General features: G+C 38.5%; 1 protein-coding gene across 2 annotated transcripts in view; it reads right to left on the bottom strand.

Moving 5' to 3' along the window:
• Window positions 1-3520: 3520 nt before the first annotated feature.
• The window catches only part of SMC5 (structural maintenance of chromosomes 5), a 39615-nt gene continuing 20191 nt past the window's right edge, over window positions 3521-22944 (bottom strand). The window contains exons 14-24 of one of the 2 annotated variants that reach the window (XM_005532883.3): window positions 22037-22210; window positions 21734-21903; window positions 16985-17108; window positions 15709-15831; window positions 12688-12813; window positions 11957-12052; window positions 11487-11591; window positions 11155-11274; window positions 8256-8435; window positions 8072-8167; window positions 3521-5286 (exon numbers count right to left, since the gene is read on the bottom strand). In XM_005532883.3, coding sequence (XP_005532940.1) covers window positions 5149-5286; window positions 8072-8167; window positions 8256-8435; window positions 11155-11274; window positions 11487-11591; window positions 11957-12052; window positions 12688-12813; window positions 15709-15831; window positions 16985-17108; window positions 21734-21903; window positions 22037-22210 — 1452 coding nt within the window. In that variant the 3' untranslated portion in view covers window positions 3521-5148. The remainder of the gene's footprint in view (window positions 5287-8071; window positions 8168-8255; window positions 8436-11154; window positions 11275-11486; window positions 11592-11956; window positions 12053-12687; window positions 12814-15708; window positions 15832-16984; window positions 17109-21733; window positions 21904-22036; window positions 22211-22944) is intronic. The other variant, XM_088054388.1, reaches the window with a different exon arrangement.

A 22944-nucleotide genomic window follows, 5' to 3' on the forward strand; every position in this document is an offset into this window, starting at 1 on the left:
AGCTGAAGTCCATATCGCTTTCAGCTTGGATTTTTGAAACTGCTACAACTGTTGGTATATTTTTATTGGCTTGTGACCTTCAATTGATAATTGATAAACATCCTATCACTTTTCATATCAAACCCCATCAGTCTGTTTCATATTGTCTGCTGCCTCTTAGGCCACATAATGCCTGTGTCTGCACAGTGAAACACCAGGTACAAAGGAAATGGAATGTGTAAACCACAGCACAAGGAGAATCACAGAGTACATAAGGGCAGTTCACCATTACAAGATCCAAAACCCCCCTCTTAGAATTCAGAATGCATGAAGAAACCAAAGAGCACAGACAATATCAGAGCCCTTCTAACACTGTGCTAAAAAGGTGCACAGAGAAGTCTTGGACTTGCTCAATGGCTTTTTCTTTCTCTTCTGGCTAATGGGCAGGGGCCAGAAAGACAGCAGCAAGTTTCAGAACACATAGATGTAAGGTGTGTTGCAGCTTCCTGGAAACACCACAAACAGCAGTGTGGGCTCTTCTGCTGTTAAGGATTGCTTTGGTGGCATTGAACAGTTTTTTCAAGCAGAAAGCACATTTTGAGGGGCTATGAAAAGTCATGCATAACTGCTCTGTAAAAAAATACAAGGGAAAATCACAGTTGTATTACTAGTCTGTGCAATGCTGGTGGTAAATTTCTGCCTCTGCTTTCCTGCTTTGCATGAAATAAGCCAGGCCTTATCTAGAAACTATATTACGTTCAACTCTTACATCTAATTACGCCATATTTCTTAGGGGTATTTTTTTAAACAAACACTTCAAGGGGGACAGCCTTACTGTAAATTTATTCAAGCTGAAATAAAGAATTCTCCCCAATATAAGCTACTGTAATGGTTTTTCATGAATATACTGATTTCTAACATACTGATGCTTAGGGAATTGCATGCACACTGGTAACTATCCCACTTTAAATATATTAGCAGAAAGTCAGTATATTTTATAAAGCAAAGTGTATTTTAAACACTATAAAAATTCTGACCAGGAAAGTCCTTCATGGATGGTACAGTTCAGTTCAGAAGCAAACACAAAGCAGAACCAGACTCCTCAGCCCCTGGGGCCCACAGAAAACTGTAAAATCAGTGGCTTTTCAACTGACCAGTCCTTCAGGCATTACTGCAGTAGGACAAAATGAGCCTGGTACTCTTGGTGGTGTCTGAGAAGCCCCTTTGCACTCCTTGTACTGATCATCTGCTTTGGATTTACACTGTAACTCCTCAGAAAAAGGAACAACAAAACCAACAAAACAAGTAAAAAACCTGCAAAAAACCCTCCAAACCACGGAACAAACAACGAGAAACCCGCAAAACCCAACCATCTGAGAAAACCTTTATTGTCCGTGAAAAAACTATTACACGACCCAAACTGAGGTAAACCACTGTAAACAGATTGCAGCAAAGGTCAAACTGCATAATGTTCATAGTCTACAGCTTTGGTTACAAACTGGGAAGGGGGAATTGGACATCCTTCCCCTTTAAATTACATTTTACAGATTCACTTTGAACCATCCACGTTATATATTACCTGTGCACTCTTCTGGTCTCTGTTGTTTTCCATGACTTGATATCTTCTGCCACTATCTTAGGAGTTATTATCCCCTCCCTCCACCTTGCTTCCTGCAGAATCAGTTTTGTCTACTACAATGCATAGTTTCTTATCTCCAAAGTCAAGTCTGTCATTCCTTTCCAGCTAACTTGCCATGTTCTCATCATCATGCTTTCCAAAGAGGTCAGTCTGTAAGCAAGTGACTTGCTCTTCTATGAATACACAAGCCAAGATATTTGCCAAGGTCTCAATTTAGCTCTGTGTGCAAAAGAGGCAGGTGTAATGTCCCATTTGGAGACCAATATACACTGTTGTGAGTTAATCCTGGTCAGCAGCTCAGGGCCACACAGTCACCCTCCCCCGCTGGGATGGGCCAGAGAATCAGAATGGTAAAAGTGAGAAAACTGCAGGGTTGAGGTAAATACGGTTTAATTTGGAAAGTAAAAGCCGGATGCACAAGCAAGGCAAAACAAGGAAGTCATCCATTATTTCCCATCAACAGGCAGGTGTTCAGCTATTCCTCCAGAAAAGCAGGGCTCCACCACACACAGCTGTTACTTCAGAAGATGTAACTCCGAACACACTTCCTTCTTCCCCCAGCTTTTACTGCTGAGGACAATGTCACACAGCGTGACACAGCCCTTTAGTCAGTTGTCCCACCCGTGTCACCTCCCAGCTTCTTGTAAACATCTTGTGCTAGCAGGGCAGTGTGAGAAACAAAAAAGGCATCAATGTATTGCAAAGCACTGCCCAGCGATCATCCCAATGTAACCAACAGTGTTCTGGTTACAAAACCATAACCCCATACAAACTTCTATCATGAAAATTATCCCACCCAAAACCAGTACCACTGTCAAGAAAACCCCACTAGCCTAGTGGGAGTAACAATCAACAGAAGATTGGACAACTGGGGAATTACTTCCAAAAGAAACTGGGGAGCAGATTAGTGGAGAAAAGCTGGAGGAATTTGGTGGAAAGCATAAAGATGGGCACTGGTATCGGAGGATTACACCAGTTGGAAAGAGATGAGCCACAGGAGAGGTAGGTAGGTAGGTAGGTAGGTAGGTAGGTAGGTAGGTAGGCAGGTAGGTAGGCAGGCAGGCTGCTTATCACCTCTGGTACTTCTACCTCTACTGCAGCTACTGGCCCTTATTTTTCCATGCTTTCCCTGCTGGTTTTCCAAGCTTTCCCTGCTGGTTTTCCACACTGCTACAGTCAAGCCTGAAAAGCTTTCAGTGGCTTAAAGTATCTGCTTTACGCGCTTACCTCCCCTCTCCCTACTAGTTCAGCCTTGTCAATGGCTGAAGTTAGCACCAAAGTAAAATGAGGTTAGAGCAGCTACTAGATCAGTAGTAGCTATAGTGCCAGTAGCAGCTACAGTAGTGCTACAAAAAATTGCCCTTCACCCTGGAATATGCGAAGGACACTGGATCAATGAGCCCCACATTAGCATGGCTTTTGGCAAGCCTAGTCTGGGTGCAATAGCATAGAAAGAGTCATGTGATTATCAGATGTTTAGGCAGGAATAGGTGAAGAATTTTTCTTGGAGTAGAGTCTCACAAATTACCGTGTACTGAATTGTGATTTTATTCTTAATTAGCAAGGGGGGAAAAATGCTTCCAGAACAAAAAGTTCTAGGAAAAGTAATTTTGGACAATGTTTTAGTGAGTCAGAAGTGAAGAAAGTAATTCTGGCTCAGTTATTTACAGAGAAGCTAGAGTGCTTCTAGGTTCCCCCTCCCCTGCTTCCCATGGGATAGCTCTTCTCTCAGAACCTCCCATCAGACACTGTGCCAATCTGTCCTGCTTTAGGAATGGTACTCCCCAATTCTTGCCCCCACAAGACTCTCCAAACCAGACACCACCCTCTTGCTTCATTTTCCCTCCCCCTGCAGTGTGCTACAGGAGAGAACCGGAGGCACAAAAGGCAAAAATCACAGGCTGAGAAAAGATAAGAACCATTTACTGCAAACAGTAATGAGACATGAAAACAAACAGTAACAGCAACAATACTAAAGACAGAGGGTAATAGAAACCATTCATATGGAGAAACTCCCAGATAACAGACAATTTTGAAGAATACTTTTAAAACCAAGATCTTTCAATACAGCAGACAGAGAGATATGCCTGTAGCCTCAATTATGTCAAAGATACTCTGCTGACCAAATTAACTCTGGATCACAGCCTGAGTTTCCACACTTTTGTATCTTCTGTTCAGTACTTTTGTTGGGACACTAATCATCATAGAAATTACTCCAGGAACTCATTTCACAGTCACACAATTCCATTGACCAACAATGGCCTGCAGTAACAAGAATGTGTGGTTCTCTACTGCACTGAAGGCTCACCTATCTATTCAAAAGAACAATTACAACACTTAGCCCTTTAATACCCAAAACCTTCCAGATTCCAGCTCATATTTTGTACTGGATTATTTTATTTCAAATATGACAGTATCAAAGCCTAACATGCCAGTTTCACTAGCAAAGTTCATTGCCAGGATGCTGTTAAGAAAAGCACACACTCAAAGCAGACATCGAATTGTGGAATTTTACTTATTTAGTAGATCACTTGATAATCAGGACTTTATTTTTGGTGTTCCACATTCTGTTGTAACCTACATTTCCAAATGCTTACTAGTTATGGCCAACACTCTATTAAAAATTTTTATGGCTTTCTGTTGAAAAGCAATTGACTGTACAATCACTCCAATGCAGCTGACACCTTGTAAAATCCTCCTGGGTTTAACTTACATGTCAAATCTACAGTACTATTTTCTCTATCACCAAAAATGTATCAAGTTTTACTTAGAAAAATAAACACACAAGAAGTTATATATTGCTTAGTTTTACTTCTGCAAGCTCACTAGCTCACTGTTTCAGAAAGACCTGGAATTCTGTTAGTCTTCTTGCTGAGAGACATGCTAGAAAAACCTTGTCCTTCGAACACTACAAAATGAAATGTTACTATATTTATGTACTAATTTTGAGAAAAAGTATTTACTCAACAATAATATATTCATAGAATCGTATTATTTATATTAATTTCATGTTTATTTTTACAAAACAAACCATTACAAACCATTCTTTTTCTACAGATCACCTGAATTCATTTTTAAAAACTGCATTTCAATAGGGAAATGGGATAATATCCACATCTGTGGTAAGGTAAAATTATTTACCAAAAGCAAATTCCAATTTTTGGAAAAAATAACCTCTAAAAAACAACAGTCACAAAAGTCCAGGATAATCCAGAAAATTACCTGCACTTCTGATGCTTCATTAACTGACAGAATAGAAAAAAATAAAAAAAAAGAAATTTTTTATTTAAACCTACTACTGAGAAAAGTAGGTTACTTGGAGAAAGTGACCACTATGAAAGACTTGAAAAAGAAAATCATGCACTTCAAATCTGTCAAACATATGTGTAAGTTTTAAGAACCAAAGTTCTCAATTATCAGTTCATTGAGGGTTTTCCTCTCTGAAAATTTCTGAATTCTTGAAAGCCAGATGTTTCAAGAAAGATCTACAAAATATTTCTGTAGAACTATGTTTCTATAGCTATATACCACTATTCATTCATCCTTGTAAGCCGCCGTTGCCGTCTCTTGATGCGCTTCAAGTTCCATTTGTATGTCTCCAGCATAAAAGGTCCATTGTAGACAAACAGCAGAGTCATCTTGCTATTGTAAGTGAGATTCTGCAGGAGCTGGTGAAAAACACAGAAACCAAAGTCAAAATAGCTAAATGTTTCCCATTGTCTAAAAAAGCTGAGTAAGATCTATGAAAAACCTTAAATCTCAAAAATCTCACTGTACTAGGATCACAGCCTGACAAATTAAGTGCATTTGTTCCTAGAAACCCCCTCAAAGGGACTCATTCTTCAGCCTATTTCCATGCATCGTTATTCTTACTAGAAGAAAATCTTCGTATCTAATCTGCACCTTCTTGCTACCATGGATCTCATTGCTTTTCTAGTGTATCCAGAGAATAATTCTTCTATCCAAAGAATAACTCCACTACTCTGTGGGCACAGAATAATGTTTTTCTTTTTTTTCCCCTGGGGAAAAAAACAGGAGATAGTGATTGTATCCAAGTAAACCTATGTCTCTCTTTAGCCCTGTGCTTCCCTAAGCTAAGCAATCTCCATTAGTGGTAACTCAGAACAATCAAAATTACTTAGAAGTTGCACTGCTACCTTCTGGAGTAATTACAGCCCCTCTACTACTTTTCTGAAGTGTAACAGCCAAAGCTGGATACTTATGATAATCCAAACATTGCCAAACATAAGCCCAGCACACAAAGAAGTCATGCAAAGTGTAAGTTACAAGCATGGCTCAGGATGACATTGAACAATTTACCTGCAACTGATGCTCAACTTGTCACTTCCCTCTCCCTAGTCATTCGGGCATTTATGCCTTACACCAGATGCTGTTGTTGATTTTTCTACTTAAATACCAAATTTTATGTTTGTCTGTACTGAAATGAATCCTTCTTTTCAATAAAAGTTACCTAACCTATTATTATTTAGAATTCTAATCTTGCTTTACAGTGAAAAAGGGATTAACTCCCAACTTGGTGACTATCTGTACGTCTAATAAACGTAGTATGTTTCACCACAGATTTGTATTAAAAATACTAATTTTCAAACCCACTTCTAAGAACATATTCAGTTCATCTACTCATTATGACAGCAGATCACAACTATTCAAAAGACAATATTCCTAATCAACTTTACTGTGTATTAATTTATACCCCTCCCCTCTATATCTTGCTTAGAAATACAACCAGGGGAGGCGTCAACATACTGAAAAAAAAGGGTCACAGTTTTTCCTGCATCCACTGGGTGCACACGTGGAACTTGGCTTAGCATGACAAATTGTCACACTTTATAGTAGGTGATTACATAATTGCCTTCTAGTAAGTGGTGGCATACATCATAGGCTCAGGAATTGCAGGTAAGCCATGAGCAGCAATGTCTGGCCTTCCCATCCTGCCCTATGCAGCCATTTAATTACCCTCTAATGCAGCCCACACAAACACTCTAATCAACTAAAGCTTTACATGATATGCTCTCACTGATTTTTCTTGTGACAGGCCATTTATAACTTGCCATGTCACCTGCTTGTGGAGGGAAGAATGAAGGAGACACAAAGAATATCTTCAGCCACCTCTTCATAACACTGTCTCTTGCTGCTGAATAATTCTGCAACACAGTCCTCAAGCTTCTTGCTAACACAATGTTGACTTTTTGTCGCTTTTTTAAAGGTCTAAGATTTTTTTTAATTCTGCTTTTTCATTTTTATTTTGATCTTTCTGGTTAGCTCTGCATAATCAATTTTTCCTTGTCTCTATTTTTAGTAATTTGACAACAGACTCAACTTTTACAACAGACTCTGGACCCCAGACAGCAATTTTCTACAACTCCTTAAATTTAGAAAGCATTAGTTAATTGAGCTATCTTTCAACATCCACATCATTCTCTTCTTTCTCTAAGTAGGAGATCACACAGAAAAGCTGATTCAGTAAGGAGAGGAATCACAAGAAGACAAACGGGAATAGATAACACTGAACAACAAAGAAGTAATGTGGTCAGGAAATGACCAAACTGCATGGAGATAAGCATACGCAAGATCAGAAGGAACAATAAGCATTACCTTCCATCTCCTTCTAGTAAGGTAAATGCTAGGTGGCTTTACTCAGGCCCTTCAATGCAATTTACTGAAAAAACAGGACATACCAGCCAGATTTTCTAGAATACAGTGTATAATGGGATACAGAAGTGATATCTTAATAAAAATAGCACACCACTGGCTGCCTGTCTCCCTGGTGTACAAGTAACCTTCACTGTTTCAATTTGTCTTGGATCAAGCTGAACATAACATTAGTCTCTGTTAATGGTGCAGCTGAACAGCCACCCTATTTACTCCTTTCAAGCTCTGGCATGGTATCACTGCATGACTAGTAAGTCAACTACCTTTTTTAAAATTTTGACCGAAGACTACAATTAAACTGGTTACTCTTGGAGCATAGATCTCGCCTTTTCTGAGCCTCTAAGTCTCAGTTTAATACAGGAAAACTATTCAAGTAATCATGTGGGACTCTTGTAGTTTTGATGTCAGCAGCACTAGCCTGCTCGTCCTCCAGTATCATCATCTGACTTGTTTGGAAGTTGGTCTCTGCTACAGTCTGAATTCTGTGTTAGCTAGAGGCATTACCTTTTACAGCCTTTTCCATGATAACCCTGTACACTGGTTGTTAACACATGACACTTCCAGTGAGGCCACAACTCCAGAGTCAGTTTCTGAGGAGATGAGCCTTGGTTTAAGTTGTCTGAATTCTTGCTTGCCTGTCCTTAGAATGGACAAATCCTGTCTTTAATCCAAAGTTCTTAGGTAAACAGAGCTAAGTTATATAGTTTATATCGGTGTATTATCACATAAAAACCAATTCTCCTACATTTTAAATTTCCAATTTCACTTGCTGCCACACACCTTTGGTGTAATGAAGAAGTACTGAGATGTCCTTTTTTTACAAGCCGTTCCCACAACCATTTCAAAAACTCTTCTCTCATTCATTGGATCCATTCCCTGAAAAGCAAAAAAAAGAGTCTGTTCTCTCCACTATGTCATAAGCATTTGACTATTGAAAGAGCAGTACCACATTATTGATTCTTACCTGATTTATTTCATCAACAACCCTGAAAGGACATCTGTTGAGTTCTTGCATAGCCATCAGGTATAACATAGTGGAAACAGTTTTTTCACCTCCACTGTGATGATACGGAGACAATTCATGAAGTTCAGAGCTACTGTGGAATTTGACTCTAATGCGGATTCCATACTTCTCGTACTCCTCCTGTGAAAGCCAGTACCTTTAAAACTCTTTTTTTTTTTTTTACTTATAGCTTATTTTATGATGACATGCGAACTATAGGATATTTATACAAATGTTCATTAGTCTACCAACTACTCAAGTTCAACTTAAAACCAATATATTAATTCTGGTTCATCTACATATATTAATTGTTTCATCTGTTTTCCTTAACTCTTGTCTATTTCTGCTAGAGAATTTCCAATACCACTCCCTTTCCATGACTATAGTTTGTTAATTTCTGTTAAGAAAAGCTTCATAAATAGTAAGAACATTAACAGGAAAATAAAAATCTCGGCCAGACAAAGAAGAAAGCCATGCCCCTGTAAATCACATTCATCAGAAAAAAAACGCCTTAAGATACTATCAACTTGAGCAGTGGACTAATGGTGTGTAGGTTAAGTACCAATCTGAACCTCTTCAAGTGCAAGCAGCTCAAAGCCATTTCCTTTTCATACTTCAACGGGAAAACCACATACAAGGATTTCAATCCTGGCTTTTCTTCAATAGGAAAGTGAACCTTGTAAACAGCCTCAGCCAATGATGCAAGGTACCAGGATAACAGATGTGGTTCAAAGGACCATGCAATGAAATGCATTCATGCTGAGGATGAAAAAGAAATCTTCAGAGTACTCTCTATTACTTCTGAAGCTGTGCTCAGCGGCCACTGAGTTCACCTGGTTGGTCAGAGCACAATGCTAAAAACATCAAAAGTTGTGGGTTCAATCCCTCCCTGGACCATTTACTTAAGAGTTGAACTTGATCACCCTTGTGAGTCCTTCTAACTTATCTATGATTCTGTGAGTTGTTCCAACTTCATGTAAGGAGAAATGCAACCCAGGCTCTAGGTCTCTAGGTCCACTGTAATTTCAGATGCATCAACAAGGACTGAAACTAGGTTAGAAAAAGGGAACAAGATACAGGCTAGCAAAACCAAATAAAAAAAATTCAGGTGGAACACAGCGATGATGGCATCAGACAGACCTTGACTACTGCCACACTATTGAATGCCAGCTTGTGTAACTGACAGATGTTCCAAAACCTGACAAAAATTATGCTCAAAACTCCTTGTGGTGAATCAAGGAATGCAAGGGTTAGAATGGCTATCAGTATGAATTCTGGCTAAGTGTTACCAAGAAAGTCAGACTGTTCACAGAGGATTCTGCTAGGATGTTAAGGAAGAACCCAGTGAAGCATTTCACACAGTATCACAGAATCACTTAGGTTGGAAAAGGCTGCTGAGATTAGAGCCCAACCTATGACTGAACACCAGCCTGGCTGAGTGCTCTGTCCAGTCATTCATTAAGCACATCCCTCCTCAGTCCATTCCATGTTTAATCACCTTTTCTGTAAAGAAGTTCTCCCTAATATCCAATTCCTCCTATAATACAATGGTGACAGCAGGTAGTGTCAGCAGGGACAACCACAGATCTCAAGATTCCTATAAGGCAGACTAACAGAGGCCTGAAATTCAGTGTCACAGAAATATTTCTAATAAAAAGTATTCTATCTCAAGAGTCTCCCTCTTCATAACTACAAGTGAGGAAAAAGATTCTCCAGCAGAGAATGGTAAGGAATACAATCTTTAGAACAGATTATCCACCCTTCTAGATTGTAGCCACTGATCCCTTGAAGAAAGGTTTACTCACTGGCACACTACTGCTAGCTAATCTTTTAAAACTGTTTGTGACATCTTTGCTATACAGGAGCAAGACCTTCTAAGGAAGAGATTCAGAAGGGCACTCTACACACCTTTTGCTTTTAAACTGCTTTACTGTTCCTTCTGTGTTCTCTCTCCCAGCATACTTTTATGTAAAACACAGTTTTTGTGTAATATAGATCTGTGGAGGTAATTATCAAAATACCTGAAAAGTCTACATTTTAATGTTCTACTGTTTCATATTACTAGTCTACACATAAACATCTTTATACAGGTCCTATAAAGTGCCTTAACAGTCACTCTTCAGCTCTGAATAATAACTGCCACTGCTATTTCAAGAAAAGCTGTTTGAGTAATTTACAATAGCAAAAAAGCCACAAAAAATTATTGTGTTCACTTTCACTATTGTGTAGTCTGTGTTAACATATGAAAGTCTTGACTTCATCATTTCAGTGATCAATTTAAAACAAAATATGAAATTTCCCTCTTCAGTTCATTGCACTGAATATTTCTCCCCAAGCTCTACTTATGCTTTTAACTCTTCACCAGAGGTAAACTCTACCTAAAGGTTACTGAGAAGGTAACAGGATGGGCCAAATGATGGCTGCTTTCAGAACAGACAAAATGCCCCCAGACTCCAGTAGAAACTACATGTAGAACCAAATCAATTCAAAACCTAGTAACAGAAGATTTGGATGACAACAGAGGACAAAAATTAGCTGAAAATGCAGAATTAAATCATAAACTTCATAAATCTGAGTAACAGCTAATTAAATACAATGTTTCTAACCAAGCTCTCTAAGTTGCAAGCCTATTCCAAAAGTCAGGAGGTGAAGTCTTAGTTGTCTGGATGAAGACTCACTTGCCTTCAATCAAACTGGTAAGTCAGTTCTAGTACACCAAAAGTGTTTTAAAAAAAAAAACAAAACACTAAACTTTTACTAAATAACATCTCCACAAGACAACTTGTTATTTTCCTCTAGCAATATATGAGCAAAACATTATGCAAGAAAATATGAATGTTATACAAAATATCAATCATACCTCATTTTCCATATGAAGATCAATTTCACCAACACACTGCATAGAACTAAAGAACCTACTGAACTTTCCATTAATTTGTTCAATCATCACCTTCAAGAGGCTTAGCCACTTTTCTTTAACCTAAAAGTAGACATATCCATGTAAGATCAATTTAAGAATTGGATTTTCCCTTGGAGATAGCATTTACATTGAAAAGACATTGTAATTAGGAAAGCTAACATCTCACTTTACACTCAAAACAATCTGAAATGTTACCCTTTATTTCTGTACATACATTCTTACAATGATATAAATTATAATAATGATAGAAAAGTGGTAACTTGAGCTATTACCTGTGAAATGTTTTGCTTATAGTTACTCAACTCATTTTTCTTTTCCTCTAGAAATTCTGTCAACTGCTGTATTTCTTGTGTTTGCTTATTGTATTCTTCAACAACCTGCCAGAATAAAAAACAAGCACTCAGCAAATTATTTGCCAACTCTAATCTTGACTGTAAAAATACCACACTGCACAATTCTGTTCAAGCACAATTACACAGACTACTACACTGAACACTAAACAAGACAGATTTCTAGCTTTAAAGCACAGAAACTGTACAGCTTTGTTTCTCTAAGATTATTTCAAGTTGTTTTTTTGGTTTTTGTTTTTTTTTAGAGAACCTACTTGAAATCTGAGTAGATACAGAATCTGGCATTTACAGCACATTGTTGCTACTGCCTAGGTTATTATACCAAGAGATCTAGCACTGAGTGGGAAACAAGTACAACATGGGTAGAGGAGGAGGGAAAGCAGTGAACATACGGAAGCACTGAGGCCTGTGAAACAGGAAGCCCTGGTTTTCTCTTCATTCAGAAAAGCATCAATTTCCTCCAATGTGTCTGGAAGAGTCTGAAAAGCCTACAAGACAAAGGATTGCACATTTTACAAAGCAATACTAATGAAGCACTCAAGTTTTCTTTAAAAAAAAATAAATTGGACAAACCATAAACTATTTTGTTGCTTTTAATCAGGGTGTGACATAATCAAAATTTAACATAGCAAGATTCCCTCCACTAACTATTCTGGGCAGAGAAAGATGGTTGGAAGTGCTGTTACATAATTAAGTACATAATTAGTTGCTCCTTGGTTACCTAACTTGTGCAGGCACAGATACTCAGAGATTTGGCGTAAGATATAGACCCTGCTAGAAAAGCCATGCAAATGAATACTTCTAAGAGGCTGCGTCTTGACCTCAGCTCTTCTGTGTTGCTCCATTAGAGCAGGAAGGTAGAAAAATATGGCCTCTATTTATGTCTCTGGACACAAGACTGTGGATTTAAATTTAAATCCCAGATCTAATTTTCTCTCTCCTGGGCACAAAACAGAGTGGCAGTCAAAGGGTACCTCAGTACTCTTTTGAAGTTAGTTTAAAAGGCTAAAGACAGTAACAGAACCATGATCCTTTACTGGGAGCCTTCTAATAAAGATATACAATATTCTTTGCAGAAATCAGAAATTCAAGAGATATGTGAATTATTTTTTATTTTACATACAACTTGAAATTCTTCTGGAAAATCTTGATCTGGACCCAATCTGCAGACATGCCGAGCTTGTTTCATCAGTTCCATGCATTTCTCATAAAGAAGTTGCTTCCTATTATCCAGTTCATGAAAACGTTGCTGTTAGAAATATTAAAATATAGTTTAAAAAATCACCACCATATTTTTTTTTTTTTAAAGTATTATTGTGAATTCCCAGAGGTAACACTAGCACACTAGCAACAAACCACATCTGAGGAAGAAAACGTAGCTGAAACCACACTATTAAAATACCAAAAAAATTTGCTTCAACTAACAGAACTCATTATACCTCTCTGCTCATCAAGTCAACAGATGCCATGGCAAACTGATCAAAAGCATGTTCTTCAGAAATAGCTAAATTTATTTTCTCTCAGCTTAACAAGTGTGCATGTAAATTCAAGAGTTATCTTCCCAAGTTTTACTGCTGCGTACCTCAGCTAAATATAGGAGCCCTCCAGTGGTAAAAAAAATTCAGTTTTCATTTGGAAATCATACAATTAGAAACGTTGTTCCACAATTTTAAAATACAGGACACAGACACTGGCAGTCACTCTCATTACTTTCTGGAATTGTTACTGATCTTTATTTACTAAATACAGCAGAAGTGGTAGAAATGGGTATGACCATTAGTGATATATCACACTCACAAGAGTTAAGGCTGCTGTTCTCAGCAGGTATCAACTCAAATAAACCTGTTCTTCCCTCCCTCTCCACCAAGCATTACGAAATAGATCTCTGTATTACAGATAAGCATTTCACAATCTCCACAAACACACTGTAAAAATATTTTCCTGTACTATGTTTGTGTTTTCAGAAAGGCTGGAAAATTTTTAGAAGAGGCCTTTTTTAGACCACCCCTTCTATGTCATGAAGTCTACTGCAGAGGAGGGAAATGTCACATGGGCTGCAAGGACTGGCAATAGAGCTGTACGGATAAAACAGTAAAGGGAGGATTTCTTTATAGCTAAGATCTTCAGCACTACTGAATTAGTAAAAATACAATGGAACAGCACAATGGCTACGTTCCACTGGATATCTGCAAATGCCCTGTAATAGTATTTTGGATCCCATTAATTTAAAAGTCAACTGGCTTCATCTGAAGTATTTTGACATGATAATGAAGGCAAAAAGATCTCGAGAGGCACCCATACTTTTTTTATAGAAGAAGCATAAATTTTATGTGTTTGATCATTTTCAGAGCCCAAATCAATTCTGCATCATCTGAAGTGGGGAATCTCAATTCTCAATTGTTTATAAAACTCCCACTTGAGGGGAGCTTTGCAGAGCTGCATGAAACAAGATCTCAAGTTGATATGTAGGCACGTAAAATCTGAACCAGATTCAATACTGAATATGCCTGATCCAAGCTAAAATAAGTAAAATTCTTCAGTGAAGAATAAAATACATATTTGACAGGAGAAACTTCCATATGTGACAAAAAAACTAGAATGCAACAGATATTTGATGTTACTATGAAGCATGTAATGCACTGACAGTTCAACAAGCTACAGTTCAATTTTCATCAATTTTCATTCAGCTTTGCCAGTTTACTGTTAACACCCACATACAAAATAAAATTTTGACAAATATAATTAAAAATACACAAATTTTGATTCCTTATTTATTCTATAAACTAAAAAGTACATGGCAATGTTAACGTTCCTGTTGGTATCCTGAGGGGACTTCAATGGGACTCCACTTGATTCCTACACACCTTTTACTATGAAGGAGGGAATTTTTAAGAATTCAAAATGTTACAATGACAAATCCTGATTAGTCATCTGACCAGACATCTAACTACTACCCAATCATTTAGGGAGTAGCTACACAAGCTATTCCCTAAATGATGAAGATGTGTGTAGAGACAACTAGAAATGTTATTTTCCCAGTGACAATACACATCACTGACATGGGGTTAATGGCTTTGCAATATATTCTTACTCCTAACTGAGCTCAAATTACATGATTTTCATTGAAGTTTGATAAACTGCGTAAAAGATGTATCATGTGTAAGAACTTAAGGAACAATGGTTTTTTAAGTAACATGCTGGACTTGTCTATGTGTTCAAGCATCTGCTCCCCTTAAAAAGTTCTTCTCTATCTAATTCTCTTGCAAATAATAGAAACTATAACTTGAGTGGTTTTCTAACTACATGCTAAGACCGTTCTTTTTGGAAGTAACCATCCATGCAAAATAAGTATCTCCTACCTCTTAAGCTGCTTTCCAGTTTTTACCTTTATCTCTATGATCAAATTGAATTACGAGGTTACAGTTGACTGAACTCTTGCAAGAAAGGAAAAATTCCCAACTTACTGCCCTTTACTTTGACAGTTTATTCCCCAGCGCACTGAAACATTGTACTACTACACAAATACAAAAATTGACCTTTGCGGCAATCCACAAACAATGACAGCACCCTCTGCTCTTAGAAATGTGTACTCACTGTGGAACTAACTCTCCTCAGACCTTTTACCTAAACAGAGCACAGCTTCCTAACACAATCTACCAAGAGAAGGACCATTCAGTCTCTTTTCTGTCCTCCAAGAAAGGCATTTAATTACGATATAAAGAAACGAGCTATGAAAGAAATGTAAAACAGCTCTACTATGCTGCTGCACATTCTGGTTCATCTTGAGCTTTCATTTCCCATGTGGCTTGGAGCTCCTTGTTTATGGACAGACTCAGAAGAAAGTAATCCTTTGAGTTAACACCTGGCCTTTTTACACACTTTTTATTACAATAAAAAGATCCAGGATAAGATGACTGAGTGGCATATTTTCATGGAAGCTTAGTTGTCTTAACTGAGGATGGCAAAGCTACTATTCTGCTTTAAATGAAGAGGCTGAAGTCAAACTACAGAAATCAAGGCTAAATATTTAGCAGTATTAACACCCACTTCTGAACAAAGACAGATGCATCCTTTTCAACACCATAAAGGCTTCCCAGTGAGATGTTTTTATAGTGGATACCCCATTATTCATAAATATTGTTACCTGTGCAGCTCTTAGCTGTACAGTTCCTGCTTTGTACTCTGACTGTAGTCTGTTCTTCTCCGCAGTTACTTTGGTCATCTGAAGAGCCAAAGCTACTTTGACGATGTTCAGTGGTATGATCCTCTACACACAGGAAAACAGAACAGGGTTTTTTTCACCAGAGTCAAAACTGACATAATCATTACTTTAAAAACAACCCATCCTTTTAGTCATATCATAAAATCTCACACTGTGTTCAGCTCATCAATACTGCTGTCAAATTCAAGGAGAAGTGGTGACCCAAGATCTGTAGTACTCATGTACTTTTAAGTGTGTATCTAGACATAGTTTCTATAATTTCAACCAAATATATAAAAATACACATATGTAGGTAAATGCACACATGCACTTTCAACCCACGATTTTACATCAACCCTCCCTCCCCCCACTCTCTTTTCCTTCACTATATACTGACATGTGTGAGATAAGTAGGAAAAGCTAAGGCTATCTCAATTGTTACTCAGAGATTAGAATCCAACATGTGGATTTTGGTGGACATCATATGTCCCACACAGAGATGGAAAAAAATAAACACAAAAGACGTGCATCTTGTAATGACAATGCAGTTGACTGGCAAGATGTAACAACTCTTATATCTGATGTCTTAACTGGAACAGCACATGACAACTAAACAAGGCTGTGTTTGGGAAGTTATGTAACAGACTTTAGTGATCACTAGAACCTGGTCAGACAACATTGACATTAAAATGTTTGGGTTTTTTTCAAACAAGTCAGCCTCACGAACTCCAGAGGCTTCAAAATCATCATCAGATTGTTTACTGTCTAAAGAGCAGCTACAATTATGGGCCACTGAAAGCATTTGCTTACCATGTTTTTTATGACCAGCATATAAATACAAATGAATCCTCTCCCTTAATGAAAGGGAGGGTAAGGTCATACAAGATAAAATTTTCAGAGTGCTAGCATGTGACCACAACAGTTAAGCCAAAGTCTGAGATCTTCACTATTTGTCATTTCAACACAGTTTCTCCAGTATGAAGTTGGCACAAGAAAAAGTTTGTTTACAATTCTCTTAAGAGATTTTAGAATAATTATCAGAGATACAAACTGAAAAAAAAAAATCAAAGATAAAAAATGGAAAAAGTTAAGATTATTCAATAATTAAGAACGCTAGCTTGAAAACACTGACAGTAACAAATGTTGCATGCCTCCTACTTAAATTACAAGAACTGGACTTTTCAAAAAGTGGAACACATACCAAGTTAAAAATACATACCTTTATGAGATGCATCAATTCAGTAACAAGTTCTGCTTTCTGTTTATTTATTGCTTTGATCTTTACATTTGCCAACTGAAATTCCTTCTTTAGGTCAATAGCATCTTGTTCCAGCTGTCTTAAACTATGTAAGGATCAATATTTGATTAATCGTGATTAAAAATAAATTATACAAAAATACAAGAGATCTTAAACTTGATGACAAACCAACAGTTAGCAAGAATAGGAATTTGTAACCCTAAACATTCCAAACATATTGGAGGCACTCCCAGCTTATGCACTAAGTAAAGAAATATAACACACAAAAAAGTAACAGCTAAAGAAATTCTGCTTTTGGCTACTAACAGCATCATTCAGCAAGCATAGTCCTTCCATAAATTTCAAGTTAGACAACAGAAAAAAAAAAATAAAATCAGTGTAAGGAATGATACTTTTCTTCTTCTGATAGTTATTTGCAACAATACAACACAGGCAAGTTCAGGAAATTAATACCTGTTACATATTTTAGCAAGAAAAAGAATTGTGCCCTCATCTTAGTGCAGAAAAACAGAATTTTCACTTGTTTTAGACCTTCATAACATAGAAGAGGAATCATGACATATAGTGAGCTACAAAGCATTTGGAGATCTTCCAAAACTGCTAACAGACCAAGACGATAATAACAAGAAACTACCAACTGGTCATTCTCACTTTGATCTCTGTGAAAATAGTGAAGTGAGTCCCTTCAGGGAGCACTTCTAGGGGCATAATGGAGAAGGTGATCATGGAGACTTATCAAACATTTGAAGGGCATGCCATACCTCATGAACCCAACTGTAAAGCAATGAGGTGACAGAAGATCAAGTGGTTGACACGTCAGTTTTAGCTTTCTGTTAGTGTACCTGATAAAAACTCACCTGCACACACATAAAAGACAGACAACAGCAGCTGGCAGAAGCCCAAATAATACCCTGGACTACACCCAAGACTACCACAGGAGCCATCAGTCCATGAAACACCCATCTCCCCAAGTCCAGAGGAACACAGGGCCATGGGAGCAGACGGGAAAGCAAATTCAAGATGCAGAAAAAGGAACACCCTGTCCCACAACATCCTCAGCAACAGTATCCAGGTGTGAAACCCAACAACACAGTCAACACCTACGCACCCTTTGGACTGAGGGAGGTTTCTTTTTTGCAGTACAGCTGAATCACAGAGTTGGTTAGGTTGGAAAAGACCGTGAGTCCAACCACTAAACTAACACTGCCAGAGCCTTCACTAAACTATGTCCCTAAGAGTCACATCTACACGTCATGTTACAAACCAAAAAAGTAACTGAAATAAAACAAAAAGCCTCTCTTCCAGGCAATGCAACAGCTCTCATTTTCACTTCTCAAAAACCATTCAGGATCTGAAATATAAAAGCAATATTTGAAACTACTACTGTCAAGTAAGTCTATAGGGGTACCACACTGGGCTTCAAGATTAGTGAACACATGTCCATCTGTGATTCCATCTGCAAGACTAAACAGCAGTCCCCTACCCTAATCTAGGTGGCGGCAAAACCTTTGGCACCAGCTCTCCTGGCAAAGGGAGAGTCACACCACTTTTCCACCTTCCTCCCTCTGTAACAAACCAGTTATTCTCCACTGACTGCAGTTCACCCGGAAACCCTGTGGTTTCCTGCCTTTTTCACATTTAGAGGGCATTTCTGTCTGCATTAGCAGTACTGGGAATGCACCAAACATGCTGCAGTATATTTGTGGGATTCTCTGAGTTACCCAAATTTCTCAGTGTAGCTGAGAAGCCTCACTGTCAGGTAAGTCCTGTGAAGGTTCACCAGGATTGCAAATTACTCACTACAACTCATGAATATCTGAAGCAGCAGAGTATAAAAATTACACAGAGGAGACAAAACAGTGTTCCTACTTATGATACAGAAGACACCTAATTAAAAAGTAATTATGTAACATAATGAGTGGTCTTGTTTCTGACAGTTTTGCTATCATCTCAGTGGAGACTGCTCTGAATCTCTGCTCCTAAAGGCCAAGTCCTCCAGCTTCACTAGTCATCAATTCAGTGTCAAAAGAAACCTCAGTCTGTAGTGAGTAACACTGGTGTCCCCTGACTGAATAGAGTAGTTTAATCTCTGTAGTCAAAAAGCCACTACCCGCTGCCATTACTGAGACTCCTCCCAACCTGTTAAGCCCCCAGCCCAGCCCTGTGCACCTTCTGTGGAACAGCATAGTGTTGGACACTGTATTATAGAAGAGACATTATGGGATGCAGCAGAAAAGCATAGGACTCTTACTATTACATATGCAAACAAATGCGAGGAAAGGGAGGAACTAGGTAACTTGGAGAATAACATGTATAGGAAGATAGAGGAATATGAGGATAAGAGGGACACTTAAATACAAATAGTGGGCTGATTGCTACCCTTGCCCAAGCATGCCCAATTGGCACATTCTCTTTTTACCCAACTCCATTGCCCTCTGTTTTCTTGGACAAGGGACTCTACTCAGCACTCATGCATTTGGAAGTCTAAGTACAAGTAATTGTAGTCAAATCACAAGTCAGAGGGGGGGGCCTGCTTGTCTGTGACGGTTGCACCTGGCTGGAGGGACCAGAGTGTGTGTACCTAAGTGACAGCCACAGGAGTGGGATGACGCAATCATCCATGGTGCCAGCACCAGCATGTGCAAGAAAGTATCTGACCCCTAATAAACACCAAGGCACACTAGACAGTAGCGGCCTGGGAACCAAGAGAGTATTTGGGTCACTAAGGGTGACACCACAGGAAGAAATGGCTATGGAGGGATCAGCCTGGCTGACAGAGACTGCTGCTGTGTGTATGTATTTATGGGTAAATGACAGGATGCTATGGGGTGCAGACTGGGGGCTACCAGTCATGGCTACCTCTGTACATATGTATTACCTCTGTATCTCTGAGACAAGGACCACAGAATGAGCAAGTGGGAAACAAGGGAGTCACAGACAGCTCAGTATGCAGGCACATATGGGTGAGGGAGGCAGTCTGTACAGGCCAACAGAAGTAGGGATACAGTCTCAGGGGTTTGCATTTCCAGGTACCAGCAATTCAGGAGACTCAGGTCCAGGGGTAGTTACTGTACAGATTCAGAGTGTCTAGAACCATCTGCTAATGGGATCCGTACTGCCCATAGATATGCAGAGACAATGCACCAGGGTAATCCTACCCTGCTCAGATACAGTACAAACATGAGGCAACCACTGGTGCTGCATCTGTCCGGCTGCTCTGCGTATCCACTGTACAATATGCAACTACATACATATAAGCTGTTTAGACGTGTTCTCTGCGTGTCTAGTGGGAAGTCAGGCTCAGCCTCACTACCGGATACAAGTAGTGGAAGCATTAACTTGCATCAACTTCACACAGTCTACGGGGTCCAGACTAAGTTCTCTCATTTTTTTCAGTGCTGTGTCCCACCCTATTCATGCATTCAAACTGGAAGACCAGTCTGGATTAACTGAAGACTAAATAGGTAAAAATGTGGGTCTATGGTCACTCCTGGTTTGTTCCACCTTGCCCAGAAGTTAGTACCAAGGATTAGGTTCTGCATCCTGTCCAGCACTCTTGCCAGTGACATGGAAGAGCAGAGAGAGGGCCCTGATGGTCAGGTTTTTAGACACTGAACTGGAAGGGAGTAATAGGCCTGCAGTTCAGAGCACTCTGCTGAAGCTGGAGAAGCGCTTGACAAAAGGTTCATGAACAAGGACAAATGCAGAGTCCTGTCCTGGGAAGACAGTGGGTCTGGCAGTGATACAGGCTCACGACAGCCAGGCTGCAGCAAAGCTCTGCAGCGGAGGACTTGAGGAATTGCTGGACAGTGAGCTGTGCATAAGCAAGCAGTGCACCATGGCAGCAAACACAGTCCTTGGCTGTATGAGTAGAAGCACAAGCAGGATCAGTGACTTTTCCTCTCTGTTCAGCACTGCACACAGTTTGGACCACTGTGTCAAACCTCAACAACTTGGTACAAGCTTAGAGAGCAATCAAGATGGTCAGGGGCTACAGCACATGCTCTACATCACAGGATGAGGGTGCTGTGTTCACCATATACAAGAGACTAATAACAACAGCCACATATTGTTCCACCATGGAAACCACTGACAGGATGGAACAGAGCTCTCTTATGAGGTGCATAGTAGAAGAATTGATAGACAGTGTTCCCAAGTTGAAACAAGTGAAGTCCAGACTGGATATTAATGTTGGCTACACCGCCTTTTGGAGTGTCTGCTTAAACAGAATACCTGCTGAACCATGTCCAGATTTTGACTTATGAGAAAGGGTAACAGAAAAACTAATTGCGGAGGCCCACAAAAACAAATATATGCAATGAATAATACTATGGACAACTGGGGTCTTACTCAATCCCTGATATGCTTAACTTAGTACCATTTATGCACATTACGGTATTATCTAGATATGCGCTACAAAGTCAGAACAATAATCTAATAATTGAGTAAATACATGCAGTGATATTTAACTGGAATTCTACAATATTATTACAGAAAATCATCTGGAACATTGCTACATGTTTTAGATACTGTCGTAATTTCTAAATATCTTCCTTGTCTTGATTATCACCTGTATCTGATGCTCAACTACTGGTTACTTTTACTAAGGGTAAAAACACACTGCAGTAAGAGAAATCAAATATCTTTGCTTTTAAAATGGTAACACAGATATCACAGATTTTTTCATAGATAACATAGCTTGTTTCCTACCTATCATACTTCACACCAATTTTTGATTCCAACTGCCTCCTCCGGTTTCCTCTCTCTAAAAGCTCCTTCTTCTCTTGCCTGAGCTTATTGTCCTTTTGTTCCAGAAGTTTCTGTCTGTCAAACAGTGCAGTCAAACGTGCATCCAAGGATTTTAATGTATTACCAATGTCCTGAAATAAAAGAACATGCACCACTAGCATTGTCACTGCATACCATATTAACATATGCAAGTAGGCTGTGCTTAATGCATGATAAAATGGGTAGTAGTTCATTACATTTACAGTTACAGAAATATGTTTCTACCTGTTGTTGGTTTTCCAACTGTCCTCTTTCATCCATATCCACTGAACTAGTGAGATACTGTGCCTCCCTCAAGCATATGTTACTAGAGAGGTTTTGTTTTGTGTAAGAAGATAATTTAATAATGTATCTTTCTTCTGCTGTATATATTTGCCTCAGATTGGTTTCCTTTATGACCTAAGAAATACAGAAAAATATTAATCTGACAAAAGCATTACACTTAAAGCAATACTTCTCAGAACAAGGAATAAATGTGATTGATAAACACAGTAAAAAAACTTCAGCTTATGCAAGACCTACTTATTAACTCTTGCAAAAAGATGCTAAGATTAATGCATCATTATACTTGTAATTCAAATTGGTCAGCAAAGAACTGTTGAGATACTGTCAAGAGTATATTATCATAACTAGTTGAACAGGTCTGATTGTTAAGATACTAGAGACACCAATAAAAACTGACAGCATTTGTAGTGCATACTGAACATGGACTGTATTTGCTCCAAATCTGTAGTATGTTACACAAGCATCCTGTGTAATAAGGAAAGAAAGTACTCAAGAATTAACAGATGAAACCACAAAGTGACCTGTAATGTGTGTGTGTATATATATATATATATATATATATATATATATATATATATATATACATAACAAGCAAATGCACCTGTACGAAAAAAGAAGGTATAAAAATAGCAGAGCTGCTAGTTCTAAATTACTGATGTCAAAAAGGATACTATAAATAACCAAAGATTTACCAAAACTCAAGACACATGAAGAGAAAAAATGTCCACTAAACCAAAAACAGCAAAAAGCCTCCACAGGACAAGGTACATTTGACTAAAAATATTGTTCAGCTTATATATACAGCATCAGCTATATTCTGTGAAAAACCAGGTTGAATTTGTTAAAAT

Source organism: Pseudopodoces humilis, chromosome 4, assembly GCF_049639895.1.
Source record: "Pseudopodoces humilis isolate 2021_Gansu_Grassland_sample_001 chromosome 4, ASM4963989v1, whole genome shotgun sequence".
Taxonomy (NCBI): domain Eukaryota; kingdom Metazoa; phylum Chordata; class Aves; order Passeriformes; family Paridae; genus Pseudopodoces; species Pseudopodoces humilis.